The sequence below is a fragment of the Tilletiaria anomala genome (genome assembly GCF_000711695.1).
Source record: "Tilletiaria anomala UBC 951 chromosome Unknown K437scaffold_114, whole genome shotgun sequence".
Taxonomy (NCBI): Eukaryota; Fungi; Basidiomycota; class Exobasidiomycetes; order Georgefischeriales; family Tilletiariaceae; genus Tilletiaria; species Tilletiaria anomala.
The window spans coordinates 16,381-35,805 of record NW_013546908.1 but is presented as its reverse complement, the minus strand read 5'-3'; the positions used below and the strand labels follow the sequence as shown (position 1 = coordinate 35,805).

Genomic DNA, 19,425 nt, shown 5'->3' with positions numbered 1-19,425 from the left:
TATTGCCTCGGTGTGGGTGGTTGATGCGGCTCACGCGCGGCCCGAGGGACGAAAAGGCACGCGGTCCTTGTCAGTGGTGGTGCGTGCGCGCAGCGGGTGAGAGAAGAGCGACATGATTGCCAACGTCTGTGACTAGTGAGATGCTGTTGGGCAAGCCTTCCAACATCGACCTTCTCAACACCTGGATGCTTTTACGATTTTGTTACAACCACAACTTACCAATGGTTGCGCTGTGAAGGAGTAAGGCAAAAGTATACATTGAATATGTCTGCCCAGGGAGCTGTGCCGACGACGGGCCAGGCGCAGTCCGGCGCCAGTCCAGCTGCAGCGGGTCCAGCTCAGTTCATCGGTGCACTTATCTCCCTCATCTCCAAATCAGACATCAGGTATCAAGGCATCCTGGCGCAGATTGATCCTGCAGCCGCCACCATTTCGCTCGAGCAAGGTGAGTTTCGCTGCATCCAGTAATGTATCGTCTAATTTACGGCTAAACGAGCGTTCATTCTTTCCATAGTCAAGAGCTTTGGAACAGAAGGAAGGCTTGCATCACAGGGTCGCCACTCAGAGGAGATCCCACCTGCTTATGACAATGTCTACGAATATGTCGTTTTCAGAGCGGGTGACGTCAAAGATCTCAAGATCGACGACCCGAATCCGCAAAGGAGCCAGCCTCCTCCGCCACCGCAACAAATGCAAGATCCTGCGATTCTTGGAGTGGGTGTTCCTCGTGGATCTTCTTTGCAGCTGGCCGTTTCGCTCACATCAGCTATGGTTGTTTTATGCCTAGGCTCGAGGACCCTCCGGACCGCCACAAGGCCCGCCTGGGCCAGGAGGGCCTGGCGGTATGTATGGTATGCCCCCTCCTCCACCTTTTGGTCCCCCTGGTGGCTATGGCTCTCCATGGGGTGCGCCTGGCCCCGGCAGTCCGTTTGGGCCACTTCCTCCTCCTCCCCATCACATGCAACCTCCACCGCCTCACCATCGGCAGCAGCCCCAACAGCAACAGCAACAACATCAAGAAGTCAGGCCTTCGCAAGAGCAGGCCAAGGCGTCGCCCGCTCCCCCTGTAGCACCAGTTGTACCTGCTACCCCCGCAATCGCAACCGGACCCCAGGCTCAGGCCAAGCCCCCTACAGCTGATGTCCCAGTAGAGGCTTCTCCGGCCGTGAGAGCTAGCCCGCCGGAGCAAGCGCCAGCTCCTCCTTTGGCAGCTAAGGCAGCACAAAAGAATATCAGCATCGAGGACGAGAGCGCAAGGGCTGATGGCGCAGCCGCTGCCGATGCGCTGGTGTCCGAGCTGGCTGGCCTAGCCGTTACGCCTCAGCGGGATCAGACGAGCGCTACTGTCATGACTAATGCGACGGGCCGCAAAGCCGCCACCGGCGTCGGCGCGCAACACAACTTGCCACCTCGTCCTGCCGTGCCGCATCACGCGGACAACTCTGGAGAACATCAGCCGAGGAGAAGGAGGGAAGGGGGCGGAAACCGAGGACAAAGAGGCCCTCGACATGATGGTATCGCCCTGCCCGCTGATGCGAGTGGAGCTGACTTTGACTTTGAGAGTGCAAATGCCAAATTTGCCAAGGAAAAGGATGCCCTCGCGCACGGAGGCGATGCAGAAGCAAACGCACCAAACGGATCAGGCACACTCGATGCCATCCCGGCCCCCGTTGCGGAGCCGAAAAGCTTCTACGACAAGAGCGGCTTCTTTGACGATATCAGCAGCGAGATCAAAGAGCGGCACGAGACGTTCAACGGCAACAACAACCCAAGGCAGAACCGCTTTGCCGAGCAGCAGAAGAACATGGCGACGTTTGGCGAATCTGGCACAAGCCATGGGCATGGGGGTCGCGGAGGACGCGGCAGAGGGCGAGGCGGAAGGGGTGGAGGCAGGGGCGGCCGTGGAGGCAGAGGCACGGCCAGAGGCCGCGGCGGCGCTACACACCACGGAGACGCGGTTGATCCCACGTTGGGATTTTGAGGATTGGCCCGACCTTTTGGGGTATCATCCGCCCTGGAATGGTGGTGCTAACCCCTTGCGGGAAGCGCACTGTAGCATTTTGCAAACCACCTTGTGTTCAGCCGCCGGGGTGGCTGCAGCTGCTACGCAGTTGCCCAAGCATGCATCAAGATATGTACACATTTAAAACACTGGCTGGAAAATGTTACCATTGAATAAAAGTGTGTTTGTTTTCGGACCCTCGGTTGCTCCAATCTGCACACTCTGTTCGCTAGTTGAAATGCTACACTCAATATTCAGACCGTCTTTTGCCTAGCTTGTCCCCTGTGTGATTGAATCAGCCACGATTCAAATTCAAACGCCATGTCAGCTGAGCCTTTTGTGGGAAGAAGAGGCATCCAGCTCTCCACTGCTCAATCGCGGCAGGAATCCGAGTGGGAACGATTGGCTGAGAGCAATTTAGGCTTGCTTGGCACCTGAGCGACCTCCAATCCTGGACGCGCTGTACGAGCTACGACAGGCACTTGTAGGCCAGCCTCGCTTGGGGTGCTTCATCCAGTTGATGATGGCCACGCTCGCCTTGTTACCTCGACCGATGCCTGCATGTTGCAACTCAATCATTCCCATGGAGGTCTCGGGTGATGAGGCGGCTGGAGCTTGTCTGGAGTCCCCTGATCTGGCTGGGGCGACGAGCGCGTCCAAGCCGAAGCGAATCTGTGCCGCAGTGCCGGCCGAGAAACGCCCATCCGCACTGGCGCGAAGACAGGACTCTTGTGTCTTCAGAGTCTGAGCAACACTGCACTGCACCACTCTCACTCGACGGCACCAGACAGGAAGGAACGAGTCCGCTTCCTCCGCCGCAGCACCAACAGCTCCAGGCGGCTCCAGCGGCCAGCAGCTCCCATCTCGTTTCGCTTCTCGTCTAAAATTGGTTTCGCTTGGAGTTTTTAGTTGCAGCACATCCTGTTCGCATTGCGTGACACTTTTGCCAGAATCAAGTGGATGGGGGGGAGAAGAGATCGCTGTACTTGTGTGTTTTGCTCTAAACAAAGGAGCAGGAGGGCTTGAGCTGGCAGCAGCTGCCTGTCAAAGTCTTGTGCGGTGGGCCGCGTGCAGCACTGGGGCGCGATCAGGTGGGCGCACTGAGTGACGCTGCTCTGATGGTCTGACCCCTCTCACGCACACACACTCTCCGCGCGCGCGCTCCCACTTCTTAGCGCAGTGTGGACTGTGAAGCACATGCTCGGACGACCTCAAAAAGCAGCACGTTGATGCACATCACCACAGTCTTCCTTCTCTTGCACAAGACATCCTTGCCCGACAAGTAGCCCGCTCGCACTGACACCAAGTCGGCTGAGACGCAGGCAGGCTGGGACGCCTGCGTTCACGCTCTCCGGCACACTCAGTCGCCAAGCCGGGCACTCGCGTTCGCGCAGCGCGCAAGCATGAGCGGCCTCGCAGATGGGGGCATGGGCTTCGTTGGCGGCGGAGGTGGGGGTGGTGGCATGGGCAGCGCGGGAGGAAACATGCTGCAACCCTTGCCTCAAGCTGGGAATGGAATGGGGGGAGCTGCCGCTGGTGGACCAGGCGTTGCTGGTGCTGGCATGGGCTTGAATGGTGCAGGCGGGGGCGGTGGCTGTATGGGCTCCGGGAGCGGAGCTGGAAGCAACCAAGATACTTCAAGCAATGGCCAATCAGAATACACGCTCGCTGGCATCCTGCACTACTTGCAGAGCGAGTGGAGACGCTACGAGAGGGACAGAAACGAATGGGAGATCGAACGGGCAGAGATGAGAGTGAGCTTCGTTGTACCCTTTTGGCCCGGACCCTACTTCATGTGTTCCTAGCCGGTCACTTACTTGGTCTCATCCTCTGCGCAGGCCCGTATCGCTCTTCTCGAGGGCGAGCGTCGAGGAATCGAGAACCTCAAGACCGATCTTATGCGGAGAGTCAAAATGCTCGAGTACGCCCTTCGGCAAGAAAGGTGAGAGGGGCTGGAGCTTCCACGCTGTGCTTAAAGCCTTTCTCACACCATCTCCTTATATCCTTCTTTGCTGCTCATACGCACCAGATCCAAATACTTTTCTTCATCAGGCAACGCGCCTTCTGCGGCTGCAGCCGCAGCAGCAGCTGCCAAGCACGCCTTGGGCGAGAGGAGCGCTTCTGGGAGTGGTCGAACTTCACCATCTAGGAGCGATGCAGAGGCAGGTGAGTATCCGCGTCTGCTCGCCGTGGAACAGACGGGACTAAGGCTGATGCATACTATCGCGCTGTGCACTCCCCTGCGGCAGATGTGGGAGCAGCACATGTCAAGGCTGGCTCGACGCTGTCCTTGACGCCCTCCATCCTCGGTACCCTCAATGGCACCGGTCCAGGATCCGATGCTGGCAGCACCAAAGGAGGGACTTCTTCGCTCAGTCGCCAGCTCACTAACAGCGCCAAGGATCCGCGATCGCGCGCAAAGAGCAGATACTATCTCAAACAGTGGGTCATATGGAAACGTGACGCGATCCTTTGCTTCTTTCTCCGCGATTCTCACAAACAAACTGCCTTGATGTCTGCCAGATGCTTGCAAGAGATCAATTACCTTACCAGCGTCAGCGTGCTCAACCCTCTCCCCGATCGCGGGATCGAGTCAATGGTTGGTGCACAGTATGGAAGTACCCCCGGTCCTCCTCGTCCGCGCCGGACAGTCGGTGACAACTACAACAGTCCACTGCTCGGTCACCCGAGCGAAGGCGCCGCGGCTTCCCTACCATCTCCGTCTTCGTACAAACGCTCTCCGTTGGGCCAGGGCAGCTTCAACGCATTGCACCAGCAGCCGGACGCAGAGTTGGGCCGCGCACGATCGCTGACGAGCAAAGCGCCCTACAACCAGGAGCCGCTGATGGAGGCCAATGAGCCCAACGCCGGGGAAGAATTGTCTCAGCCCGCCGAGATTGTACCTTCTTCAAATCCGTCTGGCGTTGCAGCAGGAGCAGTAGGACAGGGCCATCCGACCATCGAGATCGGCAAGCCGTCCTCTCCGCCATCGTTTACGACCGACGCGCCGTATGACGCGCCGCCCAAGTCCCCGGCGATGGGCACCACGCCACTTCCCAACGGAGGAAGCGTCGAGCCGTATGTGACAGATCGCGACTCAGACTCCTCAGCGACGAGCAGGAGCTGGGGCTCCTTCTCCTCGGGCGAAGAGTCCGAAGGCGGCTTTCCCGACGCCTCATCTGCTCCCTCAGTTTCTGTAGCAGGAGCAACAACGGCAGTGTCGCCATCGACAACATCGACTTCAGTCCCTCCTGCAGACAACGACGACGAGGACCACGAGGCGGAGCAGGTCACCGCCATTTTTCGTCCCGGCGCGGGAGGCGCCGCAGACGGGGATTGGAAGAAGCTGAAGGAGGAGGCGCAGAAGCAGCGTGAGCGGCGCGAGCATGAGCGCAGGGCTGGGAAGGCTGGCGCAGGTTCAGCAGCAGCAGCCGCAGGGGTAAATGCGCAGATGACCCTCACGTCCGACAAAACGGAGCAGGCAAAGGTGGCTGCGGCTGGACGTTTTAGCAATGATGATGAGCTGGCCAATCTTACCCTTCACGATACGGATGACGAGGCTGCTGCGGAGGCCAAAGCGGCCAATGAATCTTCTGATGTGCAGCTTTGGAAATCGAAGCGCATCCTAAGGAGGTGAGTGGCTGAGTGGAGATGACTGAGAGCTGAGTTTGGCATGTACCTCTGACGCTTCTTCTTGTTTTGCTCCGTTTGACGCAGCCATCTCGATGCTGTGCGATCAATCGCATTCGACGGATCGAATCTGGCACTGGTCTCCGCTTCGGACGACAACACGCTGAAGTACTGGAGCATCGACCCGACGACGACGCAGCCGAGCTTGAAGCTTTTTGCGGACGCTGACTCGATCATCACGTATCGTGGTCACTCGGCTGCCGTGACGAGCGCGATCGTGTCGACGCAGCAGCGGCGGGCGTATAGCAGCAGTCTCGACGCGACGATCCGCGTCTGGCGTCTGCCGCGCCACGACAGCGTGCCGTACCTGCCATTCGATCCGAACACGGAAGAAGCGACGCTTGTCGGGCATACGCAGGCCATCTGGGAGCTCTGTCTGCTGCCGGACCGCTCGCAGAATGAGGTGCTGCTCGCGTCCGCCAGCGCAGACGGGACGGTCAAATTGTGGGACACACAGAATCTCTCCTCGGCGCTCAAACTCAGCTGGGACTACTTTGGCAGCGAGCCGGATACCGTGGCTGAGAAGGAGCGGCGCAAGTTCCAGGCGCAGGGCAAAGAGTTGCCCGTGCCTACGTCCATATCGCCGTGCCCAGCCAACTTACGCGTCTGCGCGGTCGCGTACAGCAACAGCGTTGTCAAGCTGTTCGATATCGAGTCCGGTCAGCAAGTGCTGCAGATGCACAGCGACGCCACGTATGGTGAGTCCCCCCTCTGTTTCGTTCGGTTGTACACTCGGATAGAGGTACTGATGCGCACATACTGTGCACTTCCTTCAGACGGCACACCTGCAACGCAGATCAACAAGGTCGTCGCGCACCCGACGTTGCCGTTGCTCATCACTGCCCACGAGGACCGATACATTCGCACATTTGACTTGGACACTGGTGAGCGGGACCGGCTATAGCTATCGAATTGAAAGAAGCGAATATTTAATGTTGAATATATGCTTACTCTTCGCACTATAGGCACGTGCACGTTGTCTATGCAAGGGCACCAGGATGCTGTCACATCACTGGACATCGACCCGGCTGGTCTGACACTCGTATCTGGTGGACATGACTGCAGCGTCCGCTTCTGGGACCTGGTCAGTGGACCAGCTGCCCAGGCTGCTGCCGAAGGAAGCAACAGCGGCTCCAAAGTCATGAACAAGGACAAGGAAGCAGCTGCCGCGGGCAACAATGATGCCACTGCTACTGGAGCCAATGGCAACGTTGGCGGCGCGGCGGTATGCGTGCAGGAGATCTCAGCGCACCGCAAAAAAGCGGGCGAAGGCGTGGTGGCTGTCAAGTACCATCCCTCGGCACCGTTCTTTGCCAGCGCTGGCGCCGATGGGATCATCCGCATTTACGGGTGATGGGGAATCGCAATGAAAGAAAACATCCAAACCGATGTAGTAATAGAGGTGCAAATGTAATTCGCTTCTTCAACGAGTCCAATCGTCCAAGTGCATGATCCGCGGCGCTGGTCGGCGCTGCAGCCTGCGGAGCACCGCACAGGATGGGAGCAGCGTTACGGCGTAGTCTCCCAAGCCATCGATGAGCGCCTACTGGTACGTTTGCCTCACAGGGCGACACCTAACAGCATTTAGCTGGGCAATGAGCAATGAGGCTCGCCTGCGGTTCAGCGCTTAACTCTTCCAAATGCATGGTCGTGCTCAACTGTGGGTCATACCACAAGTGAGTCTACTTTATGACACGTCAGCTCGACTTGCAGCAGCGGCATACAGCTATCGAGCCCATGGTTCGTTTCGAAATAGAGCTTGGGAAGTTGAAAGTCCAGCATGACGTACACCGGCTGATGACTACATTCCGCGGCTGTCTGCTGCTGCCGCCCCGACAAGCTGGGTAGGCAGCAATCGCGTGGGCTGCAGCTTCTTGTGCACGAACATTGGTGATGGCACAGCGGGCGTTGCAGCTGCTACGCTCTCTGGTGAATTGCATGAGGCCCGGTCTGACTGTTGATAACATCACTTAGTTTGAGCAACTCGGTGAAGTCGGGACAAAGTGGTATTTTGGCGTGGAACTCTCCTCACGTGCCTTCAACTGCTTAGCCAGATACCCTTGGAGTATGAGATATTCCTCACTGGGATTTCCCATCTCCGGAACCTCTTGCACAGCCCTAAGCTGGGAGTAGTCAAACAGCGCAATTGCAAGATCGCTGAGATGAAAGTTTTCTGCGCTTGATTTGCCTCCAATAGAATTATATCTGGACAACGCATCAGCGACTGGATTGGATTTTCCTGGAAAGTAAAGGATCAGTGGGCCGTACACTTCCACGGCTTCGACGAATTGGCGAGGTCTGTAATTGACATCGTTTGTTCGCAGATAGCAAAGAGGTTCGTGGTTGGCGTGAACGACGATCCGAGCCTCCCCTATCAAACCCCCAAATCTGTGGCGAGCGTTGGTAATGCCCAAAGCTTCTCTTTACTGAACGGAGTCGTTGCATTTAGCACTCGTGAGTTTCTGCTTTCGAAAGCGATCCGGCACAGGTCGCGGACGTGCCCATGGTGCGTCTCTGTTCTGGCAGGCTCCCCGCCCTCCCCATCCAACTTCTACCCGACGGCGCCGACGAACTCGTCGTTTGCATCCGTGTCAATGTAGAAAGTCTGTCGACGTCAGGATGCTTGTGATTTTGCTAAGCGGAGAGCATCGCCTTCAGGTAACCAAAAGCAGCTCGCATGTCGTTAGTAATCACCAGAGGCCTGGGGTCATCACACTTGGAGGAACGAACACCCGTGCGCAGCGCATTGGTGAGGGGCGCAGCGATTTTGACATATTTCGCCAAGAACTTTCTATAATATCCTGATGCACCCAAGAAAGAGCGCAATTGCTTGATCGTCGCCAGCATCGCCCAGTTAAGTTAGCGATTGTCTCGCCTTTGGCGGAATCTGTTTTGATGCTCTCAGGTTTCAGGATCATCCCATGGAAGCGAAGTTGTTGGCGTATAACTTTGACCATTCTTCGGGAGACTTTCAGCCCGTGCTTTTGGAGAGCGGCCACAATAGCCGAGACGTGCTCGGGTTCCTCACCCGCCTTCGAAAACACCACAATGCTATCGAGATACACCAGGGAAGTGGCGTTGACCATTGCTCCCAAGATGCTATTCACCATCCGCTGGAAGGTGGGCGGCGAGTTGATCTACCCCATGGGTATCACAGCGCATTGCTACAAGCCATAGCGGATGATGAAAGAAGTCTTAGCCCTGCATTCTGCTCGCAGCCGCACCTGCCAAAAGCCATTGGTGATGTACAACGTCGTAAAGAACCTCGCACCATGCAGCATGGCGTAGCAATCATCGATTTGTACCGTAGGGTACGAGTCTTTGACTGTTACGCCACTGAATCGACGATGGTCAATACATATATCGAGCCTCTGCGTGTCAGGCTTGGGCACGAGCAGCAGCGGACCGGCCCACGTCGAAGGACCAGCTGGTACGATCCATCCTTTTTGTGTATACCCATCGATGAATTGTCGAATGGATTCATGCTCCCGTGGCGATCTTGGACGTCACGCTGGCGAAGGTTTTGCTTACTGATGTCCTCAATGGAGTGATCCCAGGTTCGGGTCGGAGGGGTAACCGGCTCGGCAAAGCTACAGAGAAACTGGCGGTGAAAGTAAGAGCGCTGTCTTGCGTCATCATCGACGGCACTGACGAAGACAGCGGCGGTGGCGGTGGCGTGGAGGGCTGGCTTGATGAGCTCGAGGTGCAGTTTCCTCTGCTCCCAATCATGCTGCATGCGATAGGTAGTCATCCAAGGGAAGCCAAGGATCACGCCAGCGTTCTGGTTGATGAGACCCAGGCTCACTTCGAAATCTGTACGCTCCTGGAAATATCCTACGCTCACTTGCACGCTAACTTGTCCGACCGATCCTGACGTCACCTCATTTAGTGGCTGTCGAATGCGCTTGTGGCGAGCATGTGCGTTCAAGCCTATCGTAGCGGCATCACGCGCGGGCATGAAGTGGGCGTCAGCTCCCGAGCCTAAAAATGTCCAGACGGTAAGAACGTCAAGAATAGCTTGCGGCACCGGCCAGTCCGTGGCAATGTCCACTGATGTAATGCTAGCGAAGCTGAGTGTTGCCCGAGGTATTTGTGGGTGCCTACCATATCCTCCCCCTTGACGCTGAGAGCGCACAGTTCACGATGTCGGTTCTTGTTTCCTTGCCAGGCATCCTTGCAGCTCGGGTCAACAGGCTTATACCCCTCCTCGTTGCCGTCTCAGCAGCGCACAGTACACCGGAGGGGAGGGCGGGCTGCTCTGCGCGGTGGTATCTGTGAGAGCGCTTTCATGACCACCATACACCGCCAGACGAAGGAGAGGGTGTTTGCTTGGCTTAGGTGGTCGGCGTCGTGTATGGCAGGATGGGAAGAGACTTGGGGAGCTTCTGGGAGGTGTGCTAGCAGGTCGCTGATCAGATCTGCCTCTGATCGCTCATACCGCGGCATTCGGCGCACCAGCTCCTCCACAAAGTCCAAGTGCTGAACGTAATCGCCGCTGAACGTAATCGCCGCTGAACGTAATCGCCGCTGAAGCGTAAGTCTCGGAGTCGCCGAATGACTCGAGCAGCACTCTGGGAATGTGTGCCCTGACGGCGGAGTTCGCTTTTGAAGGCGTCCCCGGGCAAGGTCAACTGCCCGGACGAGCGGCTGAAGTGACCAGTTCCAGCTACATAGTGCATCCCTGAAATTGTCGGCCACCGCAGCGGTTTGCTCGTCCGGGGTGGCTCAGGCTCATGAGCACGAACTTGGGGCCTCATGTGAGACCAACCACGCTTCTGGATCCTCTTGTATCTTGAGGTGGAAAGTGGCGAACTGCACCTTCGGCAGCCCGAACCGCAGCTGGCGAGCGTTGTCCTGGCTGACTTCTCCCTGCAACGGGACGGACTTGGGCTCTTGTTCTGAGACAGTTGGCATCTTTCTCAGTACCGTCTTCTTCAGTTCTGCGAGCTCCAATCGCAGCTCATGGACCTCGAGCTCGAGATCCTTGACAGTTGCCTTCGACACTGTGCATCGCAGTCCTTTAGATGTCCTCTGTTGTTGAAATTGTACCAAGACTGTCGTCTCCCAGCCGGTCTTGACTCGTTTTCCCTCGCGATCGGAGAGTGATTTCTTTTTCCTCCTGGCCAGCAGGAGTTGACTTGCTCGAGAGGTGAAGCGGCCTTCGGTCTTGAGCGAGAAGCGTGCCAGACGCTGATCGACGTGTCGAGTAAGTGAATGGTGTGCGATGGTAGTCGCTGACAGCAACTGCAGTTGTAGCGTGTCCCGGGTCTCGCGAATGGCCTCCAGAAGTAATCTGCCAAACGAACGTGCGTGGTGAGAATGTGTATCTAAGCAAACTTGCCCCCCTTCTATTATGTGGAGTAATTACATGTAATGCTATTCCTCTTTGTTCCAATTCCATTCCCTTGCTTGGATCGGGTAGGCACCGCCTTCACACACTGCGCCGGACTGCAGCGGATCAGGGCCAAGAGGCCAAGGTCGTCCTTCAGTCTACGCGATAAGCTGCTACCCCAGAAAGAAAGGTGGATGTTTCAGAGACCTCACCGGTCAAGGCTGCGAGCAAGAAGGGAGAGGGGAGATAAGGAGCGAGAGGGAGAGTGACGACGATTGGCAGAGTTGGTTCATTCATTACACTCGGCTAGAAGCATGTCTGGCGCGGCGGAACCTGCATGGTTGCAGGTCACCCAACGAGAACCCTGCGGCTATCTGCGGACTGCGTGTGGCCCACGTCAACATGCGGCCGCAGCATGCAACCCTGAATGGACAGAGGAAAAAAAGAAGGCGCGCGCCAACGATTCAATTGTTTATCATTGCCAATTTTGCATCCCAGCCTGCCCACCCGCTCCTCTCTCTCCCAACTAACTCCATCTCGTCTGGATATACCCTCCGGCGACCTCGCTCGCTCCCATATTGTAATCGTCAAACAACAGCGTGATACACAGGGTTGCACACATCCTCGACGCAGCTTTGAGTAATATCCTTTAAAACAACAGGGGGCGCCGGCAGACAGCAACGCGCTCCGCCCCCATCTCTCGCTGCCACCTACTACAAGCCTGGCTAGGCAAGCATTGCATATAGCATAGCTATACGCAGCTTGATCTCTCCTTAGGGTCAAGCTAGCAGCACCCACCACACGCCTTCGTCGCATCCACTGCCCCAACAGCAGCGGCACCTCTCCAGCGGACCTCAAAGCCTCCAACAGGCTCGGCCCCTCAAGCTCAGTCCAACCTGTGCTATTTCCTATTCCCTCCTCTCGCTGGCATTGCCATCTCCGAAGGCTGTCAACAGGCCCCCTTTTTGCCAATTTCAACAATACTGTAGCTGCGCTCCTTTTCTTCCCGGCTCTCCGACATTGCCAAGCGCATTTCAAGCTCGCAAGCATTCACACCGCATCGCAGTTGCATCAGTGTATCCCTAGTATACTTGAGGTCATTGCCTTTCCCCTTCTCCGGTACCTTCCACACTACCCATCAACCGATACACCCCCATCATCTATCAGTTTTCTCTTTTCAAGCTTCTTGCATTTTTCTTACTTCTCTCTACCGATCCTCAACAATCACCAACCATGGCGCCACCCATGATCCACGAAAACGCACTCGACTGCATTGGCGAGACGCCGCTGATCCGGCTGAACCGCATCCCACAATTGCGTGGGATCAAGTGCAACGTGTACGCCAAGTGCGAGTTCTTTAATGCCGGCGGTAGCATCAAGGACCGCGTAGCCACGGCCATGATCGACACCGCCGAGCGCGACGGCCGCCTGATCCCTGGAAAGAGTGTGATCATCGAGCCGACGTCCGGCAACACGGGCGTCGGGCTGGCGCTCGCAGCGGCGGTGAAAGGCTACAAGTGCATTATCGTTCTTCCGATGAAGATGTCGACGGAGAAGGTCAACACGATGCGCGCGCTCGGCGCGCACGTCATCCGCACCCCGACGGAGGCGGCGCACGACGATCCGCGCTCCAACCTCCAGGTCGCCAGGCGCCTGGCAAAGGAGACGCCCCACGCTGTCCTGCTCGACCAGTTTAGCAACCCGGCCAACCCGGCGACGCACCGCCTCACCGCCGAGGAGATCATCCGCGCTCTCGCGAACGGCTCCGTCAAGAGCCGTAGTCAACTGCAGCAGCAGCCCTCTATGGTCAGCAAGCCGGTATCCAACGTGAAGAACCTCACCGCCGAGCAGCTGCTGCCCAACGCGGCGCAGCGCCCTCTGACACCTGAGCTCAGCAGCCCCGAGGGCTCGCCACCCTCCGTGCACCGCCAAGTCGCGCTCGGGTCTGACCACCCAAGCGGGAGCAGCAGCAGCAACGTCCTTGTCGACGCACTCTTCGCCGGTGTCGGCACGGGCGGCACCGTCTCGGGCATCGCGTCGCGTCTGAAGGAGGCGGACCACAACCCCAACTGCTACGTCGTTGCTCTCGACCCCGTCGGCAGCATGCTCGCCGAGCCGGCGGAGCTGAATGTTCTTCCCAAGGGCTCGACGGGTGCTTACAAGGTGCGTGTGCAGCGTTTGAGCACTGCGGGGCTTGCACTTTTTGACTGATAACGAAACTTTCCTGCGCCGGCGCGTGCAGGTTGAAGGTGTCGGCTACGACTTTGACCCGCAGACGCTGAACAAGCGTGTGGTCGATCAGTGGCTCAAGACGAATGATGACGAGTCATTCGCGATGACCCGCGAGCTGATCCGCACCGAGGGCTTGCTCATCGGCGGCAGCTCCGGCGCAGTGGTCAGTGGAGCGATGCGTTGGCTGCTCAACGAAGGCTGGGAGAGCATCGGTAGTCAGGAAGGCAAGAACGTTGTCGTTGTGCTGGCGGACGGGATCCGAAACTATGGTGAGTGCATACGTGACAGCGGCGGCTGCAATCGATGATGGACCAAGAGAGCAGCGCCTGATGAATGCCGTTTTTTGCTTTTGCTTTTGCAGTCTCCAAAGAGTGGCTCGTTCAAGACTCCGAAGACGTCGTCCTGCCTGAGGCATGAGCCGCTTCGGAATTCCCGATGGCTTCCACCTCTACCACGCGCCTGCGTTGCCAATCATCATCATCACGCCGTCTGCACCCTTCCTCTCAACGCTGGAGGCGCAAGCACGGCAACCAACCGCAAGAAAGGAAAAAAAAGGAAAAAAAAGGAAAAAAAAACAGAATTCGAAAACATCAAACCGATAGTTTAGTCGGTGTATGTGACGCTGTTTACGGTTGACCATACCCGCCCTGGAAAGAATGTACGCGTAGGGGAAAAGGCACCCTCAACCTCAACGTTGTAGCCTTAGCATTTGAAACATATTTTTCTTTTCTCATCAGCTTGTCTGACCAGCCCTCTGCGAACTGGTCGTTGCTCCGAGAAACCTTCATATGGCAGGTGGCGCAGCGGTAATTCGGCAACGCCCCAACAAGGCGAGTTGACAAATCGACACCTCAAAGTTTCGTATTTTTGTTAGCCTGATTGTAGTGAGGTAATGGGCTGGAGGTCTACAACTAGAGGGCCCAGAGGTGATGCGAGCGGGTTAAGTGATCCGGGTGTGGAATCTGGGTTACCTAGCAACGTCGCGATAATTTGGGCCAATCTCCAACTCATGCGTACGCGGTTGCAACATGACATCACAGCCTGGTCAAATATCATGATGGGTGTCGGCGTATCCCCACATGGTGAGAAGAAATCGCCTCAGCTTTCCAGAAGAAGGATCAACCGGTCCGGCAGGGGGAGCCCTTTGCCTGCGTATTACCGTTCCCAAATGTCGATATAATGGCTGCGAGCGCCACGAAGGCCAATGCTGTCACGCAGGAGAAATATCCCAGGTTGGGTATGCGCTGAAAAATTGGCTCCACAGCTTTAAGATATTCGACGAGGTCCTTGAACATGGGATCTTCCCCTTTGCCGTCAGATCCATGTGACCGCCTCGGTGTGGCGTACATCGTCGATGTAAAACGACCATTCGTCGTCGCTGAACTCGTCAGCCATAGCAGCCTCTCCTGGTGGCAATAGTTTCGGCTTCGTGTCCTCCTTGCTCCGCGGTCTTTGATCCGCAAAGAACTACGTGGGGCATCCAGCTTTTTCAACGAGGGCACTCCAACTGAAGAACTTTCCATACACAGAGGTTGAGTTATCACCTACAATCCAAGACGTGGCCGAACCGTTGATCCGGATATTGAAAGATGGACTGACGGCGTTGATGGTTGGTTACCCTAACCCTAACCCTAACCCTAACCCGTGCAGCTTGTCCGAATCTCCTTGGCGAGAAGAGCCCCTCCCGTGCGAGGACGAAGATATTCCTTGTTAGCCATGGGCATTTATTGGGCTCAAAGACCAGATCAGAAGGGGATATGGCATGGTATCTCTGTTCTCTCGCGCGCACGGCTGAGTCCGCGATCATTACCCTGCGCCTTGCCCTCACCTTCTTGGCGATGCGGCGGCAGCTGTGCTAATGCGGACGGGAGATTTATATTCCCCTCGAAGGACGAGTGCACACTGTTCCAACGTTTCGTGCCTTTTCATTTCTATACACTTGTTTTCATTCTTCTTCGAAGCCGTCGCATTCGTCCACTGCAATCACTTCCTCGTCTGTATGCGGCTTGCAAATGTGAAGCCTTTGAGCAAGCAACCCCGCATCCAGCAGCCGCTCCCCAGAACGCGGGTCGCTCAAGAGCCTCCGTTGACGCGATCGCGCACTTTGGTCTAAGAGAGATGCAGAATATCGGAATGTCAGAAAATGAGAGCTGCTAGATTCTATTTCATTTTCCCGGTGGAAATCACTCACCAAGAATTGCATGTAGCTCATGCCTGAAGCGCCTGCGTCCCGATCTTCGATGAGCATGCTCAGCGCCCACATGCGCACGCTCGGCTCTCCGTCCTCCTTTGCAATGTACAGATGCGGGCGGTACGGACCCCTCCTTAAGTCCCTGATCCTATCGACGATGCCGCGCACTCGCTTGTTCATCGAGTTGTCGAGCTCCGGCAGCGTGGCCTGCAAAGACGCAGAAAATTGAAAACTCAGTCAGCACATGCCAGACTGCACAATTTGGAAAGTTCAAAGGCCGGTGTACCATCTCTCACCTTTCCTCCTTTCACTTCGGTATAGTTGGGTGCATCGAAGACGTCCATACACAGCTGTGGCACGGCGTCGCGGCCGATCCATAGGAAGATTGTCTGACCGTCTTCGATGAGGTATAGACCATGCCTCTCCAGCTTCTCGCTTGTGAGGTTGAGTTTGGCCGGGAAGATGAACTGCCTGGTTGATCCTGGAAGCATGACCTCGCCATCCGCCTTGCCATCGGCAGGGACTGCAGGGGCCGGCGCGGGCGTCTCGACCCAGGTGCCTACCTCTGGGGGCATGTTGTGTAGGCAGTAAAAGTTAGGGTGTAAGTAAGGCACGAGCAGCTGCGTCGGCAGCGTGGTGAGGAGAGCTTGAGCATAGGCACGCAGATCGGGAGGGATCTGGCTCGACTGCCGCAGACCGACGTGCTTGAGAAGAGCAAGAAGCATTAGCGGAAGCAGCGCCATGTTCTGCGCGATGCTGAGTTGCGCACTAGCTCCCGAGCCAGCGCTGGTCATTGTGGATTTGTACGTGGTGAAGATGTCGACCAGCTTGTTCATGATGGCGTCCCGCGCATCCTCCAGCTTGTGATGGATGCTTCGCTCGACGGCCTTGTTGGCCAAAAGCATGGCAATCGCCTGCTGATCCGCTGACGCGTATACCTCGGACATATTCGTTGTCGTCGGTACGGCCAAGTTGACGACACGGATTCTCCTCTCGCCGAACGAGGTGCTGTGAAGGATGACAGCTTGGAAGACGACAAAGGGAGCAGTGATCGACTCCTCAATCTCGCACTCGATGGCGTAGTTCTGATCAAGCGGGACAGCGGGCAGGGCGAGCAAGTCGGTGGAGCGAACAAAAAAGTTGCCGTGGAATTGCGTCGCACGGATACCCTTGGTCGTACGCAGACGCAGCACCGCTTCGTAGCAGATCGGTGACGCGAGCACCTCGCCAAACTCATGCGAGAACTTGAGCGCATCCTCCGAACGGCCCGCGTGGAAGCCGGGATAAAAGTACGTCTGACCACCCGTATACCGCGGCAGGCACGAGAGCGTTGCGACATCCTGGTATGCAGAGCCGAACAGCCACATGTCGACGGAGACCTGTGTTCGCGAGCAGTCGATCGGGAACGTCTTATAGAACGACGATGCAGCACTGAGCAGCGTGCTCTCCTTTGCCGTGCCAAGCAGCTTGGGGTCATCGCGAGCCTTGAGCGCTCCAGGGCCGAGCGTCGGTAAGGAAGCCGTCAGGCACATGATCTTGCCGCCCATGGGAGAGATGAGCTTGTACGCTGCCTGCAGAGCAGCGCCCATGGCCGAGCCGACGATGAGGGAGCCAGCGAACATGTCGCCGATGCGCCCAAGCAGCTGCTCGATTCCAGCTCGACTGTCGCGTAAGTTAAGCAGCAGGTCGTTCGGCTTGGGCAGGAAGGCATCGTCGATGTCACCGACGACAAGCATCTCAGCCTCCGAGTGGCCCTCCTGTGAAAGTAAGCGGAGGTTAGCAATTTCGTCAGCTTGCCGCACACTTTGGAGATTGCCAGCGTCGGCGGAGCACAAGGCTCACCGGAAGGCAGAAAAAGTGCAGAGCCGTGTCGACGGCAATAATGCACACCCTCGTGCGTCCGTCGTCGTTGGGAAGGCGATCGAGCGACTCGAGAATGGTCCTCGCAGCAGTGGCTGCCATGCCGCTATTCATCGAGTTGTAGCTGACATCAATCAGGAAGACGTACACCGGCGGCTGGGGCGGGCGGACCATGTACTCCCTCGGCGCGATGAACTCGACGACCGAGTGGTTCAGCTCCGGTCTCTTCCACCGGTCCGCAGGCTGGTTGTTCTCCTGGTCCCAATCGAACAGCTGTGGGACCTCGTTGGAGATGTTGCACATGCAACACTTCCACCTGTTGCCGCCCTCGATGAACTGGACATATGGGTTGATATACGTCCTGCAGCGCCGGCAGCGCGCGATAACCGTGTCGGTAACGACAGGAACAGGCTCGTCACCATCCTGCTCGCGCACAGACCGGTACGGGGTGAGGATCAGGCCGAACGGTAGACGCGTCTTTTGGAGCAGAGCGGATGTGGTGGGGACAGCATTGAGCGTGCAGCGCTGGTACGAAGGATCCGCATTGGCTCGCGGGTTCTGCGTGATGCATGCATTGGGCGGCAGGCGGATCTCAGGCGGCGGCCGTTCCAGGTCGTTGACGTCGGGCTGTATGCCGGCCACGTTGATTGTGAGCAACTGGTTACCTTTGAGACCGTACCCACCAGCACCGCCGCCACCCATGCCCATGCCCATGGAAGCAAATTGGTTCTGCAGGCCAGCCATCTGGTTGGGTCCCGCGACACCAGCAGGAGCGGCACCGTAGCCGCCATAGACGCCCCCTGCGGCCGCGGTGCCGTTGGGCGCTGGCGGCTGCATCTGGCCGTAGGGGCTACCTCGCTGGGGGGGTCGCGGTTGCTGCTGTTGCTGTTGAACCGCGAGTGGCTCCTGGCTCTCGGGGATCCCAGGTGTGAAGAGCTGGGGCCCCTGGTCTGGTCCTCCCGTTCCAGCTGCTGCATTATAGCCTGGCTGCGCTCCATAGCCACCACCGAGTCCCTGCGCACCAGGGTCGAACCCTGAGCTGTAGCTCACACTGTTCGCCGCAAGGTGCGCAGTTGGATATGCCCTCCTTCGGGAGCCCGGTCCAATCGTCGCAGGCGGTGAACTAGGCCCCACGCTGGGTGTCGGGCTGAGAGGCGCGCCGGGCCCGATGGGTGGTGGGGTATTTGTAGCACCTGGCATGCCACGCAAGCTCGGAGGTCCTTGCATTGGCGGCATCGACATGCGAGCAGCGCCTTGTGGGTGGGTAGGTCGGAAGCCGGACGCTGCTGGCGGTGGGCCGCCAGCGGGTGGGGGTCCGGTGCTCGGCAGCTGCCATTGCGAACGCCCCGTCGCCGTTTCTGGAGAATGTAGAAGAAAGACCTGTCAATATCAGAAAGTAACGCCATGTGGGATGAGCTGCCGAACACACCAATGTATACGTATCGCGAGGCTGTCGGGTCCCTGGGAGATGTGAGGCATATGGAAGGAATTGAAGGTGGAGGCGTCAGCCATGAGGAGACCGGACGAGGACGTGGAACCGTCCTCATTCCTATACTCACCATTGCGCTTGCCAGCCTGGCGGCAGAGATGGGGCTTGCTGCGACATCATGTACAGTAGCTATGTGCGCCAGATGACGAGCGAGCAGTTGCTGTTTGACGTACTCGGCCCGGAGAGCGAGGATGGTGGCGGTGCGGTGCGTTGCGTTGCGGTGCGTTGCGTTGCGTTGCACACTGAAGGGTGCCTCTTGCACCTGGGAAGACCGCTCCGCTATGGTGTTTCAGACGCAGGGGATGTGCTTTCCCAAATTTTCGCGGCTGATCGACCGACACAAGAAGCCGTCGTCCCGAGAAGACGACAGTGCGCTGCTTGACAAGGTGCTGAGCCGAGTCCGAATAACTCTTGACTGTGGCAGCAGAGGATGCTGGAAGACTTGAGAGCGGACATCGAATGGACGGGCGAGACTCAGCTCACAATAACGCCAGCGCCACGCGCGCACGGCCACCCACCGCACGCAGGCCATAGAGCCCTCTCAACCGCTGCTCTCGCACAGCGCCACAAGCGCACACTCTGAATCTCAATTCACATCTAAGTTCTAGCACATGTGCTCCAACCGAAAC

At 57.5% G+C, this 19,425-nt stretch overlaps 6 protein-coding genes across 6 annotated transcripts; 4 read left to right on the top strand and 2 right to left on the bottom strand.

Moving 5' to 3' along the window:
* The first annotated feature begins 175 nt into the window (after positions 1-175).
* Positions 176-2,177, top strand: K437DRAFT_259315 (uncharacterized protein). Its single transcript, XM_013385355.1, has 3 exons — positions 176-445; positions 515-714; positions 788-2,177. The coding sequence occupies exons 1-3, from the start codon at positions 265-267 to the stop codon at positions 1,979-1,981; spliced, it is 1,575 nt and encodes a 524-aa protein (XP_013240809.1). The 5' UTR covers positions 176-264; the 3' UTR covers positions 1,982-2,177.
* An 858-nt stretch (positions 2,178-3,035) lies between these two features.
* K437DRAFT_259314 (WD40 repeat-like protein) lies at positions 3,036-7,123 on the top strand. Its single transcript, XM_013385354.1, has 9 exons — positions 3,036-3,093; positions 3,178-3,756; positions 3,841-3,944; positions 4,032-4,168; positions 4,252-4,444; positions 4,526-5,635; positions 5,720-6,390; positions 6,469-6,576; positions 6,658-7,123. Exons 2-9 carry the CDS (start codon positions 3,406-3,408, stop codon positions 7,044-7,046), a joined length of 3,063 nt encoding a protein of 1,020 aa, XP_013240808.1. The 5' UTR covers positions 3,036-3,093; positions 3,178-3,405; the 3' UTR covers positions 7,047-7,123.
* A 1,013-nt stretch (positions 7,124-8,136) lies between these two features.
* Positions 8,137-9,362, top strand: K437DRAFT_21096 (uncharacterized protein). Its single transcript, XM_013385341.1, has one exon. It carries the CDS (start codon positions 8,614-8,616, stop codon positions 9,241-9,243), a length of 630 nt encoding a protein of 209 aa, XP_013240795.1. The 5' UTR covers positions 8,137-8,613; the 3' UTR covers positions 9,244-9,362.
* A 2,804-nt stretch (positions 9,363-12,166) lies between these two features.
* On the top strand, positions 12,167-13,871 carry K437DRAFT_21025 (pyridoxal phosphate-dependent enzyme, beta subunit). Its single transcript, XM_013385340.1, has 3 exons — positions 12,167-13,187; positions 13,267-13,525; positions 13,618-13,871. Exons 1-3 carry the CDS (start codon positions 12,258-12,260, stop codon positions 13,671-13,673), a joined length of 1,245 nt encoding a protein of 414 aa, XP_013240794.1. The 5' UTR covers positions 12,167-12,257; the 3' UTR covers positions 13,674-13,871.
* Positions 13,872-14,195: 324 nt separating this feature from the next.
* Positions 14,196-14,733, bottom strand: K437DRAFT_259311 (uncharacterized protein). Its single transcript, XM_013385353.1, has 2 exons — positions 14,416-14,733; positions 14,196-14,297 (listed from the first exon to the last, which is right to left on the bottom strand). Exons 1-2 carry the CDS (start codon positions 14,603-14,605, stop codon positions 14,224-14,226), a joined length of 264 nt encoding a protein of 87 aa, XP_013240807.1. The 5' UTR covers positions 14,606-14,733; the 3' UTR covers positions 14,196-14,223.
* A 413-nt stretch (positions 14,734-15,146) lies between these two features.
* On the bottom strand, positions 15,147-19,230 carry K437DRAFT_276205 (putative SEC24-COPII coated vesicle component). Its single transcript, XM_013385352.1, has 6 exons — positions 18,867-19,230; positions 18,737-18,768; positions 17,290-18,665; positions 15,744-17,204; positions 15,448-15,654; positions 15,147-15,365 (listed from the first exon to the last, which is right to left on the bottom strand). Exons 1-6 carry the CDS (start codon positions 18,914-18,916, stop codon positions 15,330-15,332), a joined length of 3,162 nt encoding a protein of 1,053 aa, XP_013240806.1. The 5' UTR covers positions 18,917-19,230; the 3' UTR covers positions 15,147-15,329.
* Positions 19,231-19,425: the final 195 nt, after the last annotated feature.